Genomic DNA, 21342 nt, shown 5'->3' with positions numbered 1-21342 from the left:
TGAATTTGCGAGCGTAGCGAGCCAAAAAATCATATTTTTAAACGATTTTTTGGCCAAAAGGTCCAAATTTGGGGAAGAAAAGTCAACTTCACAAAATTGCCCCCTTGGAAGAAAAAGTCCATTTTTTCAAAATCAGCACCCCCCCACCCCAAAAAATCCTGGCCACGGGCCTGCGACCCAACCTGCGATCAACACTCTGTCAAGATTGAAGAAACTTACCGGTATTAGATTCCTGAATTGTGAACGCGTTTTGTTGTCGTACCTGTCTTGTACTGTCTGACGCAAAAAAAGTTGTTAAAAACGCCCTCTTGTGACTACTTATTTATCAATGTTTTGGTTTCGAAACCGAGGCTTCGGAACGCAGATATTCGATCGACGAGCGACCATCTTGATTCTACGGAAGAAAATTGAATAGGAATGAGAATTTTGAATCTCTCTGCATCGGGTTGTGTATAGGATATTTATTTTTGAATTTCTGCCACTTTTAAGGATATACGTTGATTAGAATCCTGGTGTATTTTTAAGACCAGCTCTGCTTGTGTTTAGTGAGAAGTACACTTGAAAGGGACTGACCCTTTCCGGGCCAAATACAGACTTTCGTAAAAATGGCCTGTGCAACACTAAAACGGACTCTAGATTTCGATCCATTACACAGCCCAGGAGCATCACCAAAACGAAGACGATGTTCTCCTTTATTATCACCGTCTAGGACATCAATGTCAACACCTCCACCAAAGTCATGTCGTCAGCCTTCACCTTTTTTGCCAGTTTCGCCCAGTCTTTCACCGGGTAAGTTCTTGAATTGATTTATACCGTAACAATTGTACAACAAGGTCATAGCCATAGGTTTATTTAAATCTCTCTATAAACAAAAACACTCATGCACTGAACAATGAAATTTACGAAAATATCTCAAGAAACAAAACAAAAAATTTAAACCAAAAAAATGTATCACTATTGACTCCTGACTCATGGAGTTTTAAGTTTTGCAGTGTTTGGCAAAATTTAAAGTTAAAAAAAACCCGAAAATAGACACTTAATTTTAATAATATATCCATTTGATTTGTCAAATTGTCATTTTACTTTTTGAACTTACATGACTTATTACATTTCCTTATTCATAATCTAATCTGATACTAGGTATACTATATATAGGTATGCCAGGCAAACACATTTGCTAGTCGGCAGGGTTCGATTTAGAAAATAAAATGTACATGCACAACTCCAATTTTTCCCTCAAAATGGGCCAAATAACACAAAATTTTGCATGCACAGGCAAAATTCTACATGCACAGAGCCAAAGTTACATGCATTTGTGCATGTAAAACCCCTCTAAATCGAACCGTGCTAGTCGGCCAAATTCGCCGACAATGTCAATGCATTTTTACATAGAAATTTAAAACAACTGGCCGAAGAAAGAAACCTACATAAATATGTTTTCTATACTTCCATGACTTCACTTGACCCAAATATATGATTTTTTATGGTGATAAGTCACTCGCACATGGAATTTTAGAGGGATTTTGATAGAAATAAAAAAAAAAAAAGCTGCTATCATCATATTGAGACTAAGATCTAGAAACGCCCCCGAAATGCCGTTTTGGGGAATTTTGCTAGCTGAATCTTTTTGACATTGTTTGATGAAAGTCAATCTTTGACAAGATGTAACTTTGCTACGGAAAGTGCTATGAAAAAAAGGTTTTCATTTTTGGCTTTGTTTACTCAAGGGCTTTAATTTGATAAAAATGATGCAGTTTGATGGCAAATTTGAATTCACCTACAATGTAGCATGTATACCTACTATATACCAAATACCATGATTGGTCAATTCTCAAAAGATGTGCTTGCGCCCAGTTGTGGCTTGCTCCGTATAAGCGTGTGTCTTTGCGTAGTACGCTTGACGCAAATATCTGTGGTGCATACCAAAGTTGGCTCTCATGATCGAGAATTAAATATTTTGCCTAGAGGCCTATACCTGTAAGTGTTATGCCTGTCCAACATATCAGGCCAAAAAAATTGTTTGCTTGCCCTCCACGAGTCCACGCTGCCATTTAACTGCAGAGGGGTTAATGCACTTTAAAAAGTGTATGTTTCAATGGAAGGAAGGCTTCCTGAGAACACGAAAAATGGTGCCACGGCCAAACGAAAAGAAATTATATTGTCAAAACTTTTTGAGGATATGCCACGTTATATACTTCATGTGTGATGCGTCCAGCTAATCGCCAAACTCATTTTACAGTTGACATATTATTATTAACGGCCTGTCACTTTCAGCTTCCTGAGAACACTCTTGTACATAACTTATTACGAAACCACAAATTCACTAACTTCAACTTGCACTAACTACTCAGTGTAGTCACAAAATAAAACAAATTTTAATTATTACCGATCCTGCAGAATAACTTATTGTCAATTTCATGGAATCCCGTTGCTGAGAATCGCAAATTTCACAAAGAAATGTCAGATGCGCTTCATAAATCACAGGTGTGAAGCTGACTTTATACCACTCGCTCGCTTTTGTAGAAAGCGAAGCCACTTAGCCACATAGCACCGCGGCGTGACGTCATGGACGTGTGCAAAATTTCCGACGGGCACCATTTATACCGGCGGTACGGTATCCCCGCGGTACGGTAACCTGTCTTGTGATTGGTTGCAAAAACCATTTATCACGATCGTAAGCCAATCGATGAACGCGACTGCCTTTTACGGTATTAATTAACAGGACCCTGCCAGCAAAGTACGTCTAACCTAGGGCTGCTAAGAATATGCAATTGCGTTATTTGCGCCGCAATTTGCGTATTTTGGCTCCAATTGCGTTTTGACATTTTTGAAAAAATCTATAAAAAAATAAAATTTTTTTTTTTTTTTTTAGATTTTGCGTTTTTGGCAGGAAATCGCGGATTTTTGCGTTTTTTGGAAAATCGGGGTGCGTTTTTTGGCCTCCAAAATCACGTATTCTTAGCAGGCCTAATCTAACCGATTGGTTTACAAAACTACTTAACAATTGCTTTGATTTACAGGTACAATGTATGTCGGTTCGTCATAGGGTAGAAACGATAGCTGTGCAATTTGTACAACATAAAGTTGTTTTTTTATAACTTCCGTGGTCGGGGTACGCGCTGGTGAATTGCGATCGCGTAAAAGTGACAAGGTCGCCTACTACGTGCCGAACAGACAACTAATGGGTCAACCGACTTGTTGTCAAGTGCGTTGATCAGCCAATCAGCGTGATTGCTTATTTTTTCTGTGTGTACGCTCGTATACGCTTGACACACAGCTCGGACCACGGAAGTTTAAAAAAAATAACTTTACAAGTTTGACATAGGCCTAACATTTATGGGTGCAAATCGATCTCCCGTATTATGAAAAGAGCGTGTGTGTGTTTTATGCAAAGCGCCCAAGGCTACATCCTTATTTGGACGACCGTAAAACAGCCATTTTAAGAAAACGGCAACTCCAATTTTTATGCAACTTCCAAAAATGGAATTCTAGACATCAATTACGTACCGGTATGTCAACACCAACTTAACAGAATCGGGCATAATACAATCAGTGTTCGAAATAAGCACTTATCCTCTTGTCCAAAAATCACTGGGGACAACCATATTGAGATATGTACTTTTCCTCTGGACAACCACTATATTTTACCTCTTAAATATGACACATTTTGGGGACAACCAAAATGTTTTGAGGACAAGCAGAATTTATGCTTTAGTTGTCCTCGGGACAACCTCCATATTTTCCTTATTTCGGACACTGAATACAATGTAACGATTGTTGATGAAAATCAGTAGCGTAGATTTCTTTTTGACATTGGGGGATGGGGTTGGAATATTTCTCGAAGTATAGTGAATCCAGCACCGTTTGGCGAAAGAATAAGTTTCTGGTAACACACGCACAAAAAATGGTGAAATATGGTGCAAAAATGAAAGTAATTTTTGCACGCAGTGCGAAAAAATTGGCACTTATTCATTTGATTGTGTGCTCGGTGGCGGCCTTTGTTGTTGTCAGAGTCTGAAATAACGAAAAAATTAAGGTTGTCCCAAAAATTTGTCATATTTTTGTGTGCAAAATATCTAATTTGTTTTGCTGTGGCAATCAAGGTCTTAGCCAGCCATGCGTCCACACGTCTTTAAGACGGGCTAATCTAATTTTAGACGGGTGGATTTAATGGATTTTACAGATGTGATAGCTCTAAAACAGATGATTTTAAGGTTATGAACTTGAGACTAATTCAGAGTGACATGTAAAGGCCAAATCAGGACATTTATTTGACCCCAGTGACCCTTCCCTGGGTATAGACAAGTTGTTTTATATTTGAGGGTCAAATTTTGGTATGCTTGGACGGGTGGTTTCTGATTTCTGGCTAAGACTCTGGTGGCAATCCATAGCTAAGAATTCAGAAACCTGCTAGCTTGTTTAAAGATGCCAAATTGATGCGCCTGTGACACAGCTGCCTTAAAATGCATTGTTGTCATTGCCTATACGTCGAACAACTGAATAAAAGCACAACGTACGGACCAATATATTTTTGTAAACATTTTAGGCCTCGACAAAATGTATATTTCGTACAAATTGTACAACTATAGTTTCTACCCTATGACCTATAAAAGTTACCTGTTATCAAAGTGTCCGCAAAAAACTGGTCATCACAAGTATCTTTGATGCTGAAAACTAAGGATATTCACGCAGGGACAGGCCAAAAACCTTACCTCGATCGTAAAATCCAGCCCATGCATGTCATAAATAATTCATTATTGCATTGTGTAAATGTCACTGATTGTGTCCATGTATTGTTATTCATAGACCCTGCAGCTGCGATCTCGCGCGAGAGCAGTTGTCAACCTGAATTTATACTCGATCGCTGGATCACCACGTGAATTCGCCTCTCGAAAACCTCTATGAGGTTGTTGCATCGAGCACGCTGACTGGCTTAGCAATTATCAAAGTAGTTTTGTAAACCAATCAGGTTAGACGTACTTTACTGGCGAGTCACATTAATTAATACCGCAAAAGGCCGTCGCGTTCATTGATTGGCTTATGATTTCAAAGAATGGCTTTTGCAACCAATCACAATACGGGTTATATGACGCCCGTCTTAAATTTTGCATACGTCCCCGATGACGTCATGCCCTAGCCACGAGGCTGGCTTTTCTGAGAAAGCGAACGAGTGGTATAAAATCAGTTTCACACCTGTTCTTAATGGAGCGTATACACAGCGTATTTGACAGATAAAAATGAAATTGGCAATTCTGAGCAACGGGATTCCATGAAATGGACGATTATGTTAGTTATTCTACAGGATCGGCAATAATTAACAGCTGGTCTGCTGTATTTAAAGTGCATATTGAAGTTTGTAAGTTTGTGACTTTGTATGTTATTTGCAATTGATATTATAGGAAGCTTAAATTGGCAGGCTCTCATGCAATGTCACCGTCAGCTTGCGAACATATGGGCGTTCAGGGCAAGTCATACTGAAGTATGACTTGCCCACACAGGGTATAGTCATTGCCTCAACAAGAAAAAAATCCAGTACATCATTGAATAGCAAAATAAATGAGCAACGGTCAACAACCTTTTCTTAAAACCGTACAATGTACATTTTACTTTACAGGTCAACTAGCAGCCAATATATGTCTAGAATGGAAGCGGCTAAAACGGAGGAAGCGCCTAGTAGAATCCGACCCAAGAGACAGTCCTCCGCCATCAGACCTAACCCACCCACACCTCCAGCAGTCTTTTAGTCATCATCAGCCGCTAGCTATGTTACAACATCACATGAGCAGTGAGGGCGCTGCTGTGTCATCGCCAATGTCTCCGTTTTCGTCGCACTTAGCTCTCCAACATCATCACCATCATCATCAGTCGTCGCATCACGGAATGGTCGATTCCCCAAGCGGCAGCGGACCGCCGTCGCCATCCAGTATGGTGACCGGCGGCCCGAGTACGTCGTCGTCAGCACGCAGTAAAGATCAACCCATGTTTACTCTCCGTCAGGTGATCATGATCTGTGAGCGCATGCTGAAGGACCAGGAATCACGGATACGAGAGGAGTATGACAAGGTCTTGACTTGTAAACTAGCAGGTATGTTGGCAAAATTCATAAAATGTACCACCCATTAGGCCCCTACACCCAATATGGACCACAATGGCCTCATCCCAACATTTTTGGCATTAATAATAACCGCAATGAAACAATCATAGTGCAAAATTTGACCCAAATTTACAGAGTATGAGTTTTTGTCCCCACATTTTCAAAGGTCATTCAATGAATGTACAAATTTGGGGTTAAAGAACTGTGCCCTGATGGGTGAGCATGTTGTGGATCCTACAAATGTAGTGACCAGTACTATTTTTCTAGCAGAAATTAAGACTCATTATTCATGATGTTTGGATTAAAAATGACCAGTATAGCTCGATTGTACATGCTTCAAACAAGATTGTACATGCTTCAAACAACGATGTACATTTTTAAAACATAATCAATCCTGGAAAGGAAAAAAATTACCTCTTGCCTGGTCGAGGTTCAACCGGGATGTTGCAGAAATTGGTTGAATATCCTCCCATGATAGGTTAGCACTTGACAGGATGTGGCTGGGCTGAGTACATTGTACACCTCATCATGTATGGCACCAGTCTCGGAGCCCTAGTGTTACTAGAACAAGTACATGTAGGCACAGGCCACTAGTTACAATGTACGATGAAATCCTTGCACTGGCTGATTTGCCAAATTAAAAACCAAAATTTGCTCATCAACAAGCTGTTAGGGCAATGGAGTTGATGTTAAATAAATAGAATTAAGAAATAAATCTCATTTTTTAGTACTTGTACATGTATAATTACTACGTATAAATATTATAGAGTTCAACTAAATTACACTCTTGCAAATATTTTAGCAATTTTAATCATAGTATTATAAATTTCTTAATTTGTATTGAAATAATATTGTGTAGTTTGGGCTACAACAAGTAGGCAATTAATGACATGTAGTAGGCGATGAATTAAGCAGTCAAGTTAGCTCAATCGTTAAGGCGTTCGACTATGGTGCGAGAGGTTGGGGGTTTGAACCCTGGCAGTGCCTACATGTAGTATGCTCTCGTGGAAAAATTGAGTTAGCTTGAAATTCCCTTGGACAAGGAACTTACTGCTAATTGTCTCGTTGTAAGCCGTACGAAACTCGGGGAGCTGATCCTGGTTGCGATGGTTATTTGTGGAATGTCTAGGGTGTGCGCTCTTGTAGCAGCAAAGTCCCTGATTTGTTGTTAAATGGTTTATGGAATGATGTGGGCCGTAGTGGTCAGCGACAACCTGTAAAGTGTGCTGAGGCTTGTGGATCAACGTCTAGGCGTTGTGCCTGTGCATAGCGTACTATTTAAATCATTGCGCTTTTTTTTTAATTAAGGAGGCCAAAAATGCATCTAGATTAAAAAAAAAAACTAAATTTCCTGCCAAAAAGGCAACAACAACAAATCTTGGGTTTGTTCTTTTCCGCAGATTTGGATAGTTCCTGGACCTAGATCCAAGCATTATATATAGGATCATTTGTGGTTGATGTAATTTGTTGGTAATTTTTTCATAATTATTTTAATTAAATCTTAAATAGATTCTGGAGAGAATATACAAATCACCATTTTGCCCTTTAAAATAATTTTGTACCAATTTTAAAAATTCTTATTAAATCAACCACAAATGATCCTAGTATTTTGTGTCTAGGTTTAGGACTCTCAAAATTGTGAATTCGTTTTTTTAATAGATTTTTCCCAAATGTTAAAAAACGCATATTAAGCCAAAAACTGTGATGATTTGCCCTACATGTTCATAGTGCATTAATTTCCACAAAATGTATGTTTGTCTTGTTTTTCAGAGCAATATGATTCGTTTGTGAAGTTCAACCAAGACCAGCTACAGCGTCGCTTCAGAGACACCACAGCTAGCTGTAAGTACAACAACCTTGCCATCTACATGTACACAAAGTTTTAAATTAAATCTTACTGGAACTTACTACAACTTGCTACGCTGCATCTGATGCCATCAGACTTCATCAGGCAACTGATCCGCTGGCCTGGTCATGTGGCACTTGGAGACGACCAGGGATCTTCTTGATGGTCCGGTCCCACGTATGAGACAAGTTGTATCGCAGTCCCCCTTTCTTGTTTGCAGAAACTTTCCACAGTAACTTGTTGAGTAGTCCCACAAATATGTTGATGCATTGCACCCGCAAGCTCTTGCATGTTTTCTATACTGTTTTGGCACTTCATTTGAAAAAATTAGTACTTTTTTATTTTGCTTGGAAAATGTTTAACTTTATTTTGTCAAAATGGTAGATTTTTGAATGCCGCTGCACAAGTGAAGGACATTATTGTGTACATGCTTCCTATGCTTCTATTAGACTAAATCCTTTGGCGTCTACCACTGCCTATGTATCAATTGCACCCCGGCATGAATTCCTATCGGCGCCCATGCCTTAGCATGTCATTGTGACAGAATCGCATCTGAAGTTCTGAAAATGTACATATGTGTTCATAACAAACATGGTCGTATTGGTCAAGAGGTCAGTTTGGACACAACTGCGTGGTCTCCGTCCCCCAGGATTCGGGTAAAGTCAGACACTTTTATAGTAGTCGACTAGTCTGCACAAAACAGTTGTGACTAGTGGACTATAATTTGGAGGCCAAGATGCACAAATCAGCAGGTGGATCTTGATGGACTGAAGGATTTTGTAACCGGCAAATCAACAGGTCTACCTACATGTATGGATAAACGTGCACATTCTGCACAATAAAGAAAAAAAAATATGTTTGATTGCTCTCTCGACAGACCGAAAAAATGTTAAATCTTGGGTCAGATTTGTTTTTTTAAGAAAAAAAATTTGACAGTATCAAGGACATGTTATTCACTCATTTTGTTCATTGAATACATATTTGATTAAAAACAAGAAGTATTATTTTTAATACCATGTAAAAGCAGTCCAAACCATAAAGCTGGATTTAATTTTCAAGTTTTACTTGTAGTATATTTTGCATGTTTTTTGAGGGGTTTTTTTAATCATCAGAATATTTTATAAAAAAATCTGCAGAAATAAAGAAAGTGGACCAAAAATACAATAAAAATGTTTTTTAAGTAATCATGTGAACTTTAATATTCAACTAAAACTGATTGTACAATTTTTGGATGAGAATTTCCACATGTCCGTAGAAAAACAACCTGAAATTCTTTAGGCAATTTTTTTCTCCATAATTTAATGCATTTATTTCCAAAGTAAGATCTTTCTGACCTCACAGCATTGTTTAATTTTGTTTGGTTGATTGTTTTTTAAGTGTTCAACATTGGGATAATTTTTGGAAAGGTTGAAACTAGTTTCCCATAGACAATGCCCAGGTTCCTGGTTTCTTTAGCCAAAGGTTTATTTGTTTGGCAAATCATGCATGCACATATTTGAGCAATAACTTATCCTGCCAATGCAATCTTCACATAATTTATGCTTCACCGAAGGTGCCTGCCTTTGTTCCAAAGTTCATAATGCATTTTCTTCCCAACATAATAGTGAATAATGCTCCCAGGTTGCCTTTTATGGACGTATCATCCTGATTTTGACAATCTCTCGTGAATAAAGAACATGCGTGGAAAGTAAATTGCATAGTGTTCTGAAGGGAAAAGTAGTCGAGTGGAGAAATTGCAGCCAGCAAGAAATTAAATGTTTATGTGCAGGCAAATTTCGCAACCTTAATTTTTGTTGCATCAGTTTGTGACATGCATGCGTACAGGTATTGCTTGTGATCTTTGGAAGTGTTTCAAGTCACAAACAAATTTTGAGGGTTCTTTCCCTATTGCCAAAAATTCTGCCACATAAATATTGTACTTTAACCATTAATTGTGAAAGTCTTTGCGCTGTGTTTATTTTCACGTTCCAAGAAACTACCACGAAAATAACAGTTTAGCAAAAAAAAATTATTGTTTTTTGTGTACTACCGTGATATTTTAAGAGGTAAGGAAGCTATAGCATTGCAATTTTGAATCAAAGTGTGAAAAAGTAATTGCACAAAAATTTTAAATTTTCCAAGTCCTTAACATGCTTAAAGGAACAAAAAAGGTAAGTTTACAACATGGGCTTCTCCCTTGTCTGTTAAAATAATAAAATGATTTTTAAAGCCAAGTTTAGCAGACCATTTTTCCCCTTTGTTTTTTCATTTGAATCCTTTAGTAGCCAACATTGTAAGTGTGCATCAAACACTTGTTGTACAGACTTCGAGTAAAAGTGAGAAATTTTTGCGGCACATTATTTTTGCACAACACAGCTACCGCGAAAATAAAACATGTGAATATGCAAATAGGTCTATAAGAAAACTCAAAATCGTGAAATTAAAAACAAGCAATGTAGTTCAAAATCAGCAAAGCGCAAACAATTACACACACGAAATTACCACTTTACAGTGCACGGGTAAGTCCAACAGTGGATTAAGATGCACACAGTGAGACATGACGAGCGACTGGACAGACTAGGCAAATATTAAAAGCCGATGTGCATATTGAATACAGTCATAATGATTTTTGTATAAGAGGCACAGGGCAGTGGATGTTTTTGTAACTTGAACTATTTAAAAGAACAATAAATGGCATCAGTTGGGTGGGTGTATTTCAGGGTGTGTGCATGGAGTTTTCTGCCACTTTTCCTTTTTTGTTTCTCTTTGTTATAAAATGTAAGTTTCATTTCCTTTAAAATCCTTCACTCTTAAGTCTGACTTCCTTCCCTGATTCCCGCTGTCATTGAGGTGTAATTTATTGTTGTACAGGGTGAACCAACAAGTAACTTGTATTTTGTAGTCTAACCTTCTTTATCCGGCCGTTTTTGGAGCCAATCATTTGCTGAATAAGTGAAACATATCTGTATTGAATTCTTTGAATAGTAATATATATACTAATCTGCACTGACTGTGTACAAATTATTGTTTAATTTATGACGACAAAAGACGACCATTTTACAGATTCTAATTAATAATATTTGTTGTGTTTCTTTCTTTTTACTGTTCTTTTCTCCAGATGTTTCCTAAATCAGATGAGAAGAATCCAGAGTTTTGCAACTAGACGGTATACACGCGCCGTACATGTATTTAATCTGCATTATATACACACCACTTCAAAGTGGGCTATTCCAGTTGAATTCCATACTCCCCCTGTGGAAGACATGCATGAGACATTACCCTTAATCGCCCACACAAATTTTGGCATCCATACCGGTAACCCCATTTGAAATTCACACTCCCTGTGTAGATGATTAGAGTCATGTCCGGGAGTCATGTCTGCCATAGGGGTTTGGATTTCAACTGGAATAGCCCAATACCTGCAAGCTACTCATAAATAATTTGTCAGATATATAAGGCCTACTATACATGTATGAAAGACTTACCAATATTATATCACATGTTAACATGTTATTATGGGAACCATATATCTAGCCTAAAAGTTTACTAACACATGCAAATTGTATTTAAAAAGACACTTTTGTATTTGTGTACTGTCAGAGAAGAGTTCAATGGCTATATGGCTCGGTTTAAATGTGTTGTCTTTTATAACTTAAAAAACTGCTAATCAAAATTTTCATGATGCACACATTGGGCTATCCCAACTGATATTAATACACTCCCTATTAGGGTGCATCAGATGCCCCTCATGTCAATGGATTCATCTGTCCCTAGTCTTAAAATGTTCCTATTGTCACAAAACTAACATGTGCCAAGTTTGAATTAATTCGGAGGTCATCCTGGGGGGCCACCGAGAGCCTAAAGTTACAATGTGTGTTCCTATGTAGTAAAGTTCGTTGACCCCTGTACAATTCCAATTAGAAGCCGATCGAACAATTTAAAGTAGCTGCCATATCAAAACCGTTAGGACTTAGAAGCTCAAATCTTTTGCGCTTATAGTACTGATAATCATCTTGAATCGGTGATAAAATTAATCACCAACAAAATGAGCATGTGTGGAATTGGCACAAGCGCCCTCGATACAAAATTTCAGTGAAATAGGCATTTTGTGGTAATTTTACCTCAAATTTTACAAATGTTGATGTCCTGGTTGTCATTACACTTTTACAAAGCAGATTTTCTGAACTTTAGATCAATATATAATACATATTAACAACTTTCAGTGTGAAATAAAGTATTATAGCACTTGGTTAAGACAGAAATTATAGATTTTCCCAAGAATATGGACTGTGGGGCGCTTTTGACAATAAAACACACAGTCATTTCTTTGGAGATGGATTTTCATCACAGATTCAAAGATGATTATCAGGACGCTTAGCTCCCAAGATTTGAGCTTCTAAATCCAAACGGTTTTGATATGGCAGCTACTTTAAATTGTTCGATCGGCTTCTAATTGGAATTGTACAGGGATCAACAAACTTTACTACATAGGAACACACATTGTAACTTTAGGCTCTCGGTGGCCCCCCAGGACGACCTCCGAATTAATTCAAACTTGGCACATGTTAGTTTTGTGACAATAGGAACATTTTAAGACTAGGGACAGATGAATCCATTGACATGAGGGGCATCTGATGCACCCTACTCCCTATGGAACTCATGACCTTAATCTGCCACACAAGGGGTGTAGATTTCAAATGGATTCACCTATTCAGGTAACCCCATTTGAAATTCACTCTCCCTGTGTGGAAGATTACGGTTCTCTGTTTGCCAATGAGCTGTTCTCTGGCAACTTGTCCAAGTGATCAAAAAAAACTAATACAAAGAAATCAAAGCTTTTTAAAAATATTTTGGTACGATTGTAAATTAATACAATACCATGATGGATGAGTGCCCATCTCATCCTCGAGCCTTATACGTCATACCATGGTTACAGTTATATAGTGCCAATGTTAATATTAGTTCTCATTGTTTAATCAATATTTACTTATCTACACATTTTGTGTGAGTTAATGGGGGGGGGGTTGATTAAGAAAGGAAAAGGGTGAACTTAAGGTGCGCGAGCAAGTTGTTAACATTGCAGGCAAGCTCTATACAATAAGGGGAGCTGTCATAGATCAGAGAAGGCGAACGCTACTAGCCTACTACCAACGATATGTATGGCCAAAGTATTCCCAACAGGCAATCTTTAGTCTCGTCTCAAGTTGAGAGTTTACACCATGTGACTTTTCGCAGCGTTAGTATGGAATTGTATGCTAACCTATCAGGTGGGCCGTATACAAACGCACAGAATGCTGGTTTGTCCGCATGCTGGCGACGCAACTGGGTAAACGCATTGACAGCACTCTCAACTTGAACCGAGACACAGTTTCCTTGCACTGCTGGTGATAGCGGCACTTGCTAGGGACAGCTAATCGATAAATCTGTAATCATTTTGATGAGGGTGACTTGATTTACAGACACAAAGAACGGTCGCCAAAAACGGTGGGAAAAGTGCAGGAAAGAGTAAGGTGCATGAATAGCAATGTACAGTGTTCGTGATCTGGTTGATGAGTTGGAGGTTTATTAAAAGCGTGTGTGGCAATGATGTGCACAGTATATATTGCACTCATAAATAAAAGCATTATATTGATGCTGGACTCAAAGAAGAAGAAAAAAATGGTGCAAAACCTGAGAAAAGTGGCACACAACCTTATTATGATGCGAGATATTTTTATTTGCTTTATCGTTTTATGTATATCGATTCTACTACCTTTGTGCCACAGAATCTCGGCGTACATTTGTAGATATAGTATATCAACAGTAGTAAATTATAGAAGTAGTAATTTTAATTTTAATGGACAAAAATATGAATATTAATTATAGTTTTTTTAACTTTTTTTTGTGGAAAAAGGTCAGTTAGTGATTTTTAACTAATAATCTTTTCTTTGTTTACCCTTGTAACTATATTTTATTTCTTTGTGACAAAATACATTTTGTTACTACCTTTTTGTTGTGTTTGTATCTAGAATGGGAAAAATTTACAGGAAATAGCTTCGTTCTTTTTTTTAAGTTGATTAATGATATAGTGGATGGTGTGTAAAAATTGGGTCCTATTTGCACATGTACGCACGGTTGCTCAATTTTGCAGACTAGTGCCCAATACTGTGGAAGGGATCATTTAAATGATGGGGTTACGCCCTGCTTGAAAATTCCCATATTCATATTCCTACTAAATCCAATGCTATTTCAAATTCCAATCCAATGGATGCATTCATGGGATTTAATTGAGTTTCTTCATGACACTGTTTCAATTGATGACACAAGTGGCTAGGGGAGGGCAGACTGGTCATACTGATCGGCTGACCTGATTTGTGTTCACACGCTGATCAGGATCTTAAAGTTATTCCAACTTTGAGGATAGATCTGTAACTGAAGGTGCTTTAAGAAATTAACACCAAGTTACAAATCTAACCTAGGTAGGGACATCCATATTTGGACCCATCTTTTAAAAAAGCATCCAACACACACAAGATTTGCTGGGTGTGTAATTTGGTTAAATCGCTCCCAAGAACAATACATTTCAACTTGTTGTAAACACTGACATGAACTAAACTTGGTGTCGGGTTGGATTAACATGGTGTACACCATCACACCCCGGGAGTTAATGAAAGCTCAAGATATTGTTCCCTGAACATGACTCAATAAAGGTCATCATGTGTGTCTGTCTGGTGTTCACAGGTCTCATAAGTGCATCATAAATGATTAGTGTGTGTACAATGATGTACCAGCCTGGTCTGTGTTTAATTTGCAAATAAAGGGAGTGTTACTGAATCAATAGTGAAACTCTGCAGATTGAATGTACGTGTAGAGCTTTACATACTTGACTTTGTAGCGACATCAGACAGACATGCAAGAAAGATGCTGTATGTTTTACCTGCAGAATTTCTTGCCATTTTCAAGCGATGGGAAATGGACTTAATTCATTTGCTTTAATTTACTATATCCTGGAAAGCAACTCGGTGATAGAAGAAGTAACTTTTTTTATTTTATTCCCATCAGCAAAATTCATGATTTCAAAATAATACCCTGTTTTGCTCGAGGTATGACATCATTGTACTACCTTAAAATGTAACTGAACTTCATTTTCTGATGGTGCATTCAAGATAAAAAGTTCGTGTTTTGTTCAAATATTGGCTTTTCTTGTAGTAACCTTCAAGATCCTTTTCAGAGTTCAATTTAGACAACCTTAAATTGAAAACCAAACCTTTTGGCTATAAACGAGATTTGGAACTTGGTGTAGTTTAGAAATTAAGAAATGGTCATATGTATGACTTATGTGTCCTTGGGCATGCTTGACTGGTGGTATGCAAAAGGAAGATGTGTACACCATGTTCAGGGCTAGAATTTCTGGGGAAAAAATCCAAAAAATTGATTCTTTGTGGCTGAGATTGATGGGAATCAACTTGATTTACTGTGAATGTTTTCACCCTATTATGTACATGTCGTCGTCCAAATGGAATCAAGTGATTGTCATGCAAATTTTCTGGCAATATATTTCACAGTGTGTGAAGAAATTCTAGTCGTGAAGTTTGTCACATGTTGACCTGTTGCTGAAGCATTTAACATGATGGTCTGAAAGAGTTAGGAATGAAATGAACCTCTTTAGTTTCAAATGTCATTACTTTGGAAGAAGTATCTCTTGATGTTGTCATTGAAAAGGTCATCCTTCATGCAAGCATACATTATCCTTTTGTCAAGACGTCATTGAGGGACCATTAGTCAGACAGTTTTATTCCATAAGCAGTATAATCCCTGTCTTGATACTAGGCTGGCCCAAAGTATGCTTGCATGTAGGTAATATACCCATTGAAAACGAAGCTATTCGGGGAAATTATCATTACCGATGGTCTAGAGATAGCAGTTCTTACACCAATGCTAACTGATACAATTGTATACAAAATTAAATCAAAAGTAGCAGAGAAAAGAAAATTTGGCTGAAGAGGGATTAGAACCAGCGACCTCTCACCTCTGGTTTATCCATCCAGCCTATGATGGATACTGACCCCAGTTACCAATATCTTTGCTTGGGCGCTGGTCAGAGCCATGAAACCATGCTGTCGTGTGGCTGACGATCATGCCCACATTGCGATACATTCCAGGAACTAGAGGGTATTAGCGAAGATGGAAATCAAATTGAAATGAAGTCTCCGTAGTGGGATTTTGAATTGATTTTGATCCAAGTTGCATTTGTGTTGGAAGTTAGCATTGGCGTAAGGAAAAGTGATCTCTGATTTACTTCTTTGCGAAAGGATCTGACAGAGTAAGAAGGTGACAACTGCACATGGGCAAAAATTAGTATGTTTATATCTGCTGTACGCATTCGTTCACATTTGTCTCAGAGAAATTAGCAAGTAAAAATGTTATAAGTTGGACGAATTGTGTATTCCTCGGTTGATTTTAAAAAAGGTTTGAGACATACTTTTTTTGCCTAACACATGCATTGAAGAAAGATGCAGTGCCAGTGTCAGTCACATTATTTTTGATTGGAGGAGATATAATCATGTAAATACAAAACATTATTTTTGAGCGTTGGAAGTTTTTTCTTGTTAGTTTCCCATTTCTTTAAAAAGGGAACATTTTCAGTGTTTGTTGTACAGAAGGAAGGTATCTTAATGTCCACTGTACAAAGTTTAACCCTAATTATTGTGTTGATTGCTTTTCTTTTTCTTCGCTTTGATGTTATTGTTAAATTTGATAAAAATAGAAAACAACAAAAAAAGATATTTGTATAATTGCAGTCGTAGAATCATTAGCGTATGTTTTGGCCATACATTGTAGTAATATTGATGTAGTATAATCATAGTATAACCCTATTTAAAACATGAAATGCCCTGTTTATGCAAGAATTAGAGGTAGTAAAATTTGTTGTTTTTATTTTAAACCCAAGGAAGAGGGGAGAGAGAATGATTTTTCAGATGCCAAATTATCAGTGCACTAAAGAAGAGAGGGCAGTGTGTGTTCTTACTAACAAATCCATCGGATGTCTGATATATCAAATTAATACAGAATAGAGGTGCTCATATATAGATTATAAATATTATTGATAACTTGGTTGAGGAACTGTATGCTTGAAATGGGTACATATCACAGAAATAGAGAAGGAGAATGGCGACTTGCCTCCATATTGATTCAGGCGTGGGGGGATTATTTGTGTTTTGCAAGGTATATGCACTCGTAACTTGTCTCTGCTTGTGCATGGCACTTGTCGGCTAGACGCAATTTGAAAATACTGAATGGGGCAATGCACTGGTTGCATCGAAGATGTGATGTGAACGCTTATTATTAGAAGATTTGATGCATATTTGTTTTCTATCCAATGTACATGTAGAGTAGACTGACACCTACACCTGATGCATGTAGCAAATTCATTTTGCAAACAAATAATCACTTTCATGCTCACTTTACAGATTGAGGGTTTCTTTACTGGAAGTCAGGTTGTGCCAAAGTTTCTACCAACAATTGCAGAAGAAAGGAGATGGATTACCCTCCGAAATGTATGTGTTGTTTGCATTGTGAGAAGGAATTTTGGCGCTAATTGACTTACAGTAGAGTAACCCTAAATGTGTATTGCCTTTTGTCCATTGTAGATGTCAAGAAATTGCGATCTTTATTGGTATTTTTCAGCTACCTTGTCGTCATTGTGTGCATGGGGTAGGACATCAGCCAGAGCATAGGTACAAGTTGGTTTAAATCAACTATCTTATGTCCTTTCTCTGCCTTACAATTTAACCAACATGTATATCAATTTTATCGAGCAAAATCCTACCCCCTCTGAGGCAACATTGTAGCTGAGAAAGTCATTGTCTAATTCAAGCAGACAGTTCCTTACACTGGGCATGCATTGTCGAGAAAAGCCGAAGAAGGGGAAATTGCATTATTTTATTTATTCCCATTTTTTTTCCGTGTTTGTTTAGATGAAAAGAAAATGAATGTTTTTGTAATGGGAAAGGTACCTAGTTATTGTATATATACAGTTATGATGAAGATGAAAATAATAAAGGAAGCAGATCTAGATATTGTCTTGTATGTATTTATTGATTGACTTGGGTTAGGTTCAGTGCAATTTACAATGTCACCCATTGTGTTCGGTCACATGGCTCAATACGTAAGAAAAGATGCAGTTTTGAAAATTAAAACTGGATCATACAAATTTCACAAAGCATGCATAGAGGCCGTCAGCATGACGTCATATGCCGCCATCTTGTGGGTACACGCTGCGATGGTTGATCTGCATGCGTGAACAACAAAATCGCCGCATCAACGCGTGATATCAGCCGCGTGGCAAGCTGCGCCCTGCGCGAAGCATCCGATGCATGAACACGCAGATCATTTGTACCCACAAGATGGCGAAAGGCCGACGGCCTCTATAGTTACTGTGTAGGTCAGGCCTACACCGCCTACTGTATTGTTTGAAAGGTGAATGGACCGAATTGCAACTTGCATCTTTTCTTACATAATTAGCCATTGTGACCGAATGCAAGATGTGACATTGCAAATAAAAATTGTATCAGTTGCGTCAAACACAATGTGCTACCAAATACCTTTTTTTATCAGGGGCAACTTAATTCCACCCCTGAACTTGCAAGATGTATCATCACATTGAAAGCGCCAATCAATCCCATAATCTATTAGGATCATCTATTCAAGAAATTAAATGCCCATAAAACTAAAGTTGTATGCAGACTCGAGTATTAGAGACGTATAACATATATACGTTTAATCTAGTCCCATTCTATTTCCAGTAATGTTCAAGTTCTAACGAATGTTTGATGACGAAAAATCGATAATAATGTTAAATATAATATCTAGCAGAAATATATCGATTTTACGTCATCAAACATTTGTTAGAACTTAAACATTATTGGAAAGAGAATGGCAATAGATTAAATAACGTAGATATGCTACATCAAATATTTTACGTATAATAAAAAGTCTGCATACTGCTTTATTGTCACAGCTATGTTTTGAAGGAATTCAACTAGCTGATGCAGAGTTAACGGGTAAGTAAGGGGTACCGTACAGTTATCATTTGATCTCATTTCAAGTCATTTGCACCCCTTCTCTGAAGAAGTATGCCCTTTGTTGGCGTGCATGAATTCTAAATTGGGAAAGTTCTAAATTGCCATTTACATGTTGATTATGACCGACTTGGAATGTCTGTGTGCCGAATTTACCTTTTGGGGCGGCCTAGGCCAGGCCAAAATTTGGAGGCCCCCAAAGTCAATGTGAGGAAGGCATGTGTACTCAAGTGGCCAAGTTTTGGTTTATGTATACTATCAACAGTGGCGGCGCACAAAAAAATTCAATTACAGACTATTTTAACCAAAAATTAACATAAAAATTGGTATATAATTTTGCCATATTTTGGTCCAAAACATTGGGTGTTTTTCAGATGCGCAGGGCAAGTTAGAGGCCTGTGCCCATCTGGCCCAATGGTAAATCTGGCCCTGGGACAACCAAAAATGACTGACTTATTGGTCAAATATGGTACGTCAAATAGAGTAAGCATAACAAACAAGTGACAAATGATCTGATATGGGATCATGCTGGATCCCTGCTGCAGGAGGTGTAAGCTGTAGGAGGAAACTGGAGATGCATGGATTTGAACATTAAAACAAGTAGACTTAAATTATGTGGTGTTTAAAATTTTCCCCCATCGAAAGGACAGTTCTCAAACCACAACACTTGACCCTGGGGCTTGACTTTCTCAGCTTGCAAAAAAAATGTGGAAAACTGAAAAAAATGCAATTTAACTTACAATGAATGTTTGAAAACAAAGTCGATAAATGTTGAATATGTGGTGGAAATTATAAATCGATTTTATGTCATCAAACATTTGTTACAAGTTAAACATTACTGGAAATAGAATAATGAAGACATGTTACATTGAATATTCTACATCGACCAAAAAGTCTGTAGCAACCCTAAGCCCGTTTTGTCATTGTCACCGACCATGCTCGCAAACAGACCCCCCATGATAATGGTATAAAAGGATGGTTTATAAGGCCCTGTATCCATAGGCTGTTCCTTGTGGCGTGTGCCCTTGTTCCGTGTTCACTTGTTCCCATGTGACCTGCCACACAGACAATGAACCTTTGTTTTGCTTAGTGGCCGCTATGGTTCGTTGTCTGTGTGGCAGGTCACATGGGAACAAGTGATCATGAAACAAGGGATACAGGGCCTTAGGCCTCGTATCCATAGGCTGTTCCCTTGTGGCGTGTAAAACATGTATAATTTTGTTTTGAAGTCCCAAGGCATATTAGGGAGCTCAAACAGGACCAAAATATTTATCCTGAGTTAGCAGTTCGACAACATCTTGAAAACATTTTTATGGACATTATCCAAATCTACAATATGATGCTTACTAAGCTTTTGGCTACTGTTTTAACCATTTCCGATGTACCAAATCTGTATTCGCTTTAACAACCAAAAATCACATTATCATTACATAATTTGTTTTGTAGCCTAGACTTAATTTGGGTAATTTCAATTGCCTGGCATGTATGATAACAGATATTTGATGATGTAGGTAGAACTTTTCGACTGACCCTCGTATCTTTTGGGTTGCTTCCTTAAAGGAAGTGTACAGCAATCACAACATTATGTCTAAATAATTATCCAGCACAAATCACATGGTTTTATTTTAAACAAACTCATATTGACCATAAAAACCAATGTAACAGCCGCATCTCAAAAACGCGATGTTCAAAATATCTACGCCGAAATTGTCTAGAGCAATGACGTCCCAATAATACAATGAAGGCTGAAAACAAATGAGCACAAATAAGGAATTTCGAATAGTGTGTTGCGAGCCGGCTGTTTTTATTCATTTTTATGGTCAATATGAGTTTGTTTAAAATAAAACCATGTGATTTGTGCTTGATGATTATTTTTCTAACATATACGACATAATGGTGTGATTGCCGTACACTTCCTTTAATATCCACAGTTCCGAACACACATGAAAAGATGCAGGTCTTCCACAATTTAATGGGGGGAATAAAATTGACTTGTGAACCAGTAAAAAAAGAGGTCATAGCAACACACAATTGATCTCCGTGAACCCCGAGTAATTTGAGTAAAGCTGCCAAGGCCTGTTTAATTTGAATATTGCCCATCCAAATTTGACCTTAAACACTGTCGTCTGAATGCAAGATTGTCAACAAAAATACATCTCTTATTCCAGCACTGCATTATCCCAATGAAAACATTAAGCAGGTCTTGTATTGGCAGCATCTTTACTAGGGGGTCACAGAATTCTATGTGATGTTATCACCTTCTTTGCTCTTTTTCTTGCAATTTCAGCCGAGTTAAATGCATGTAAAACTGCTACAACTATAAATATACCACCCCACACCATTCAAAATGATGGGTGGCTAGT

General features: G+C 37.7%; 1 protein-coding gene across 1 annotated transcript; it reads left to right on the top strand.

The window, feature by feature from the left end:
• The first annotated feature begins 343 nt into the window (after positions 1–343).
• On the top strand, positions 344–11484 carry LOC140140997 (akirin-2-like). The gene is made up of 4 exons (XM_072162772.1): positions 344–789; positions 5615–6085; positions 7865–7936; positions 11038–11484. Exons 1-4 carry the CDS (start codon positions 606–608, stop codon positions 11046–11048), a joined length of 738 nt encoding a protein of 245 aa, XP_072018873.1. The 5' UTR covers positions 344–605; the 3' UTR covers positions 11049–11484.
• The last annotated feature ends 9858 nt before the right edge of the window (positions 11485–21342 follow it).

The sequence above is a fragment of the Amphiura filiformis genome, chromosome 19 (genome assembly GCF_039555335.1).
Source record: "Amphiura filiformis chromosome 19, Afil_fr2py, whole genome shotgun sequence".
Lineage (NCBI taxonomy): Eukaryota > Metazoa > Echinodermata > Ophiuroidea > Amphilepidida > Amphiuridae > Amphiura > Amphiura filiformis.
Note: the sequence above shows the minus strand (reverse complement) of the source record. Positions and strands in the feature narration are given on the sequence as shown.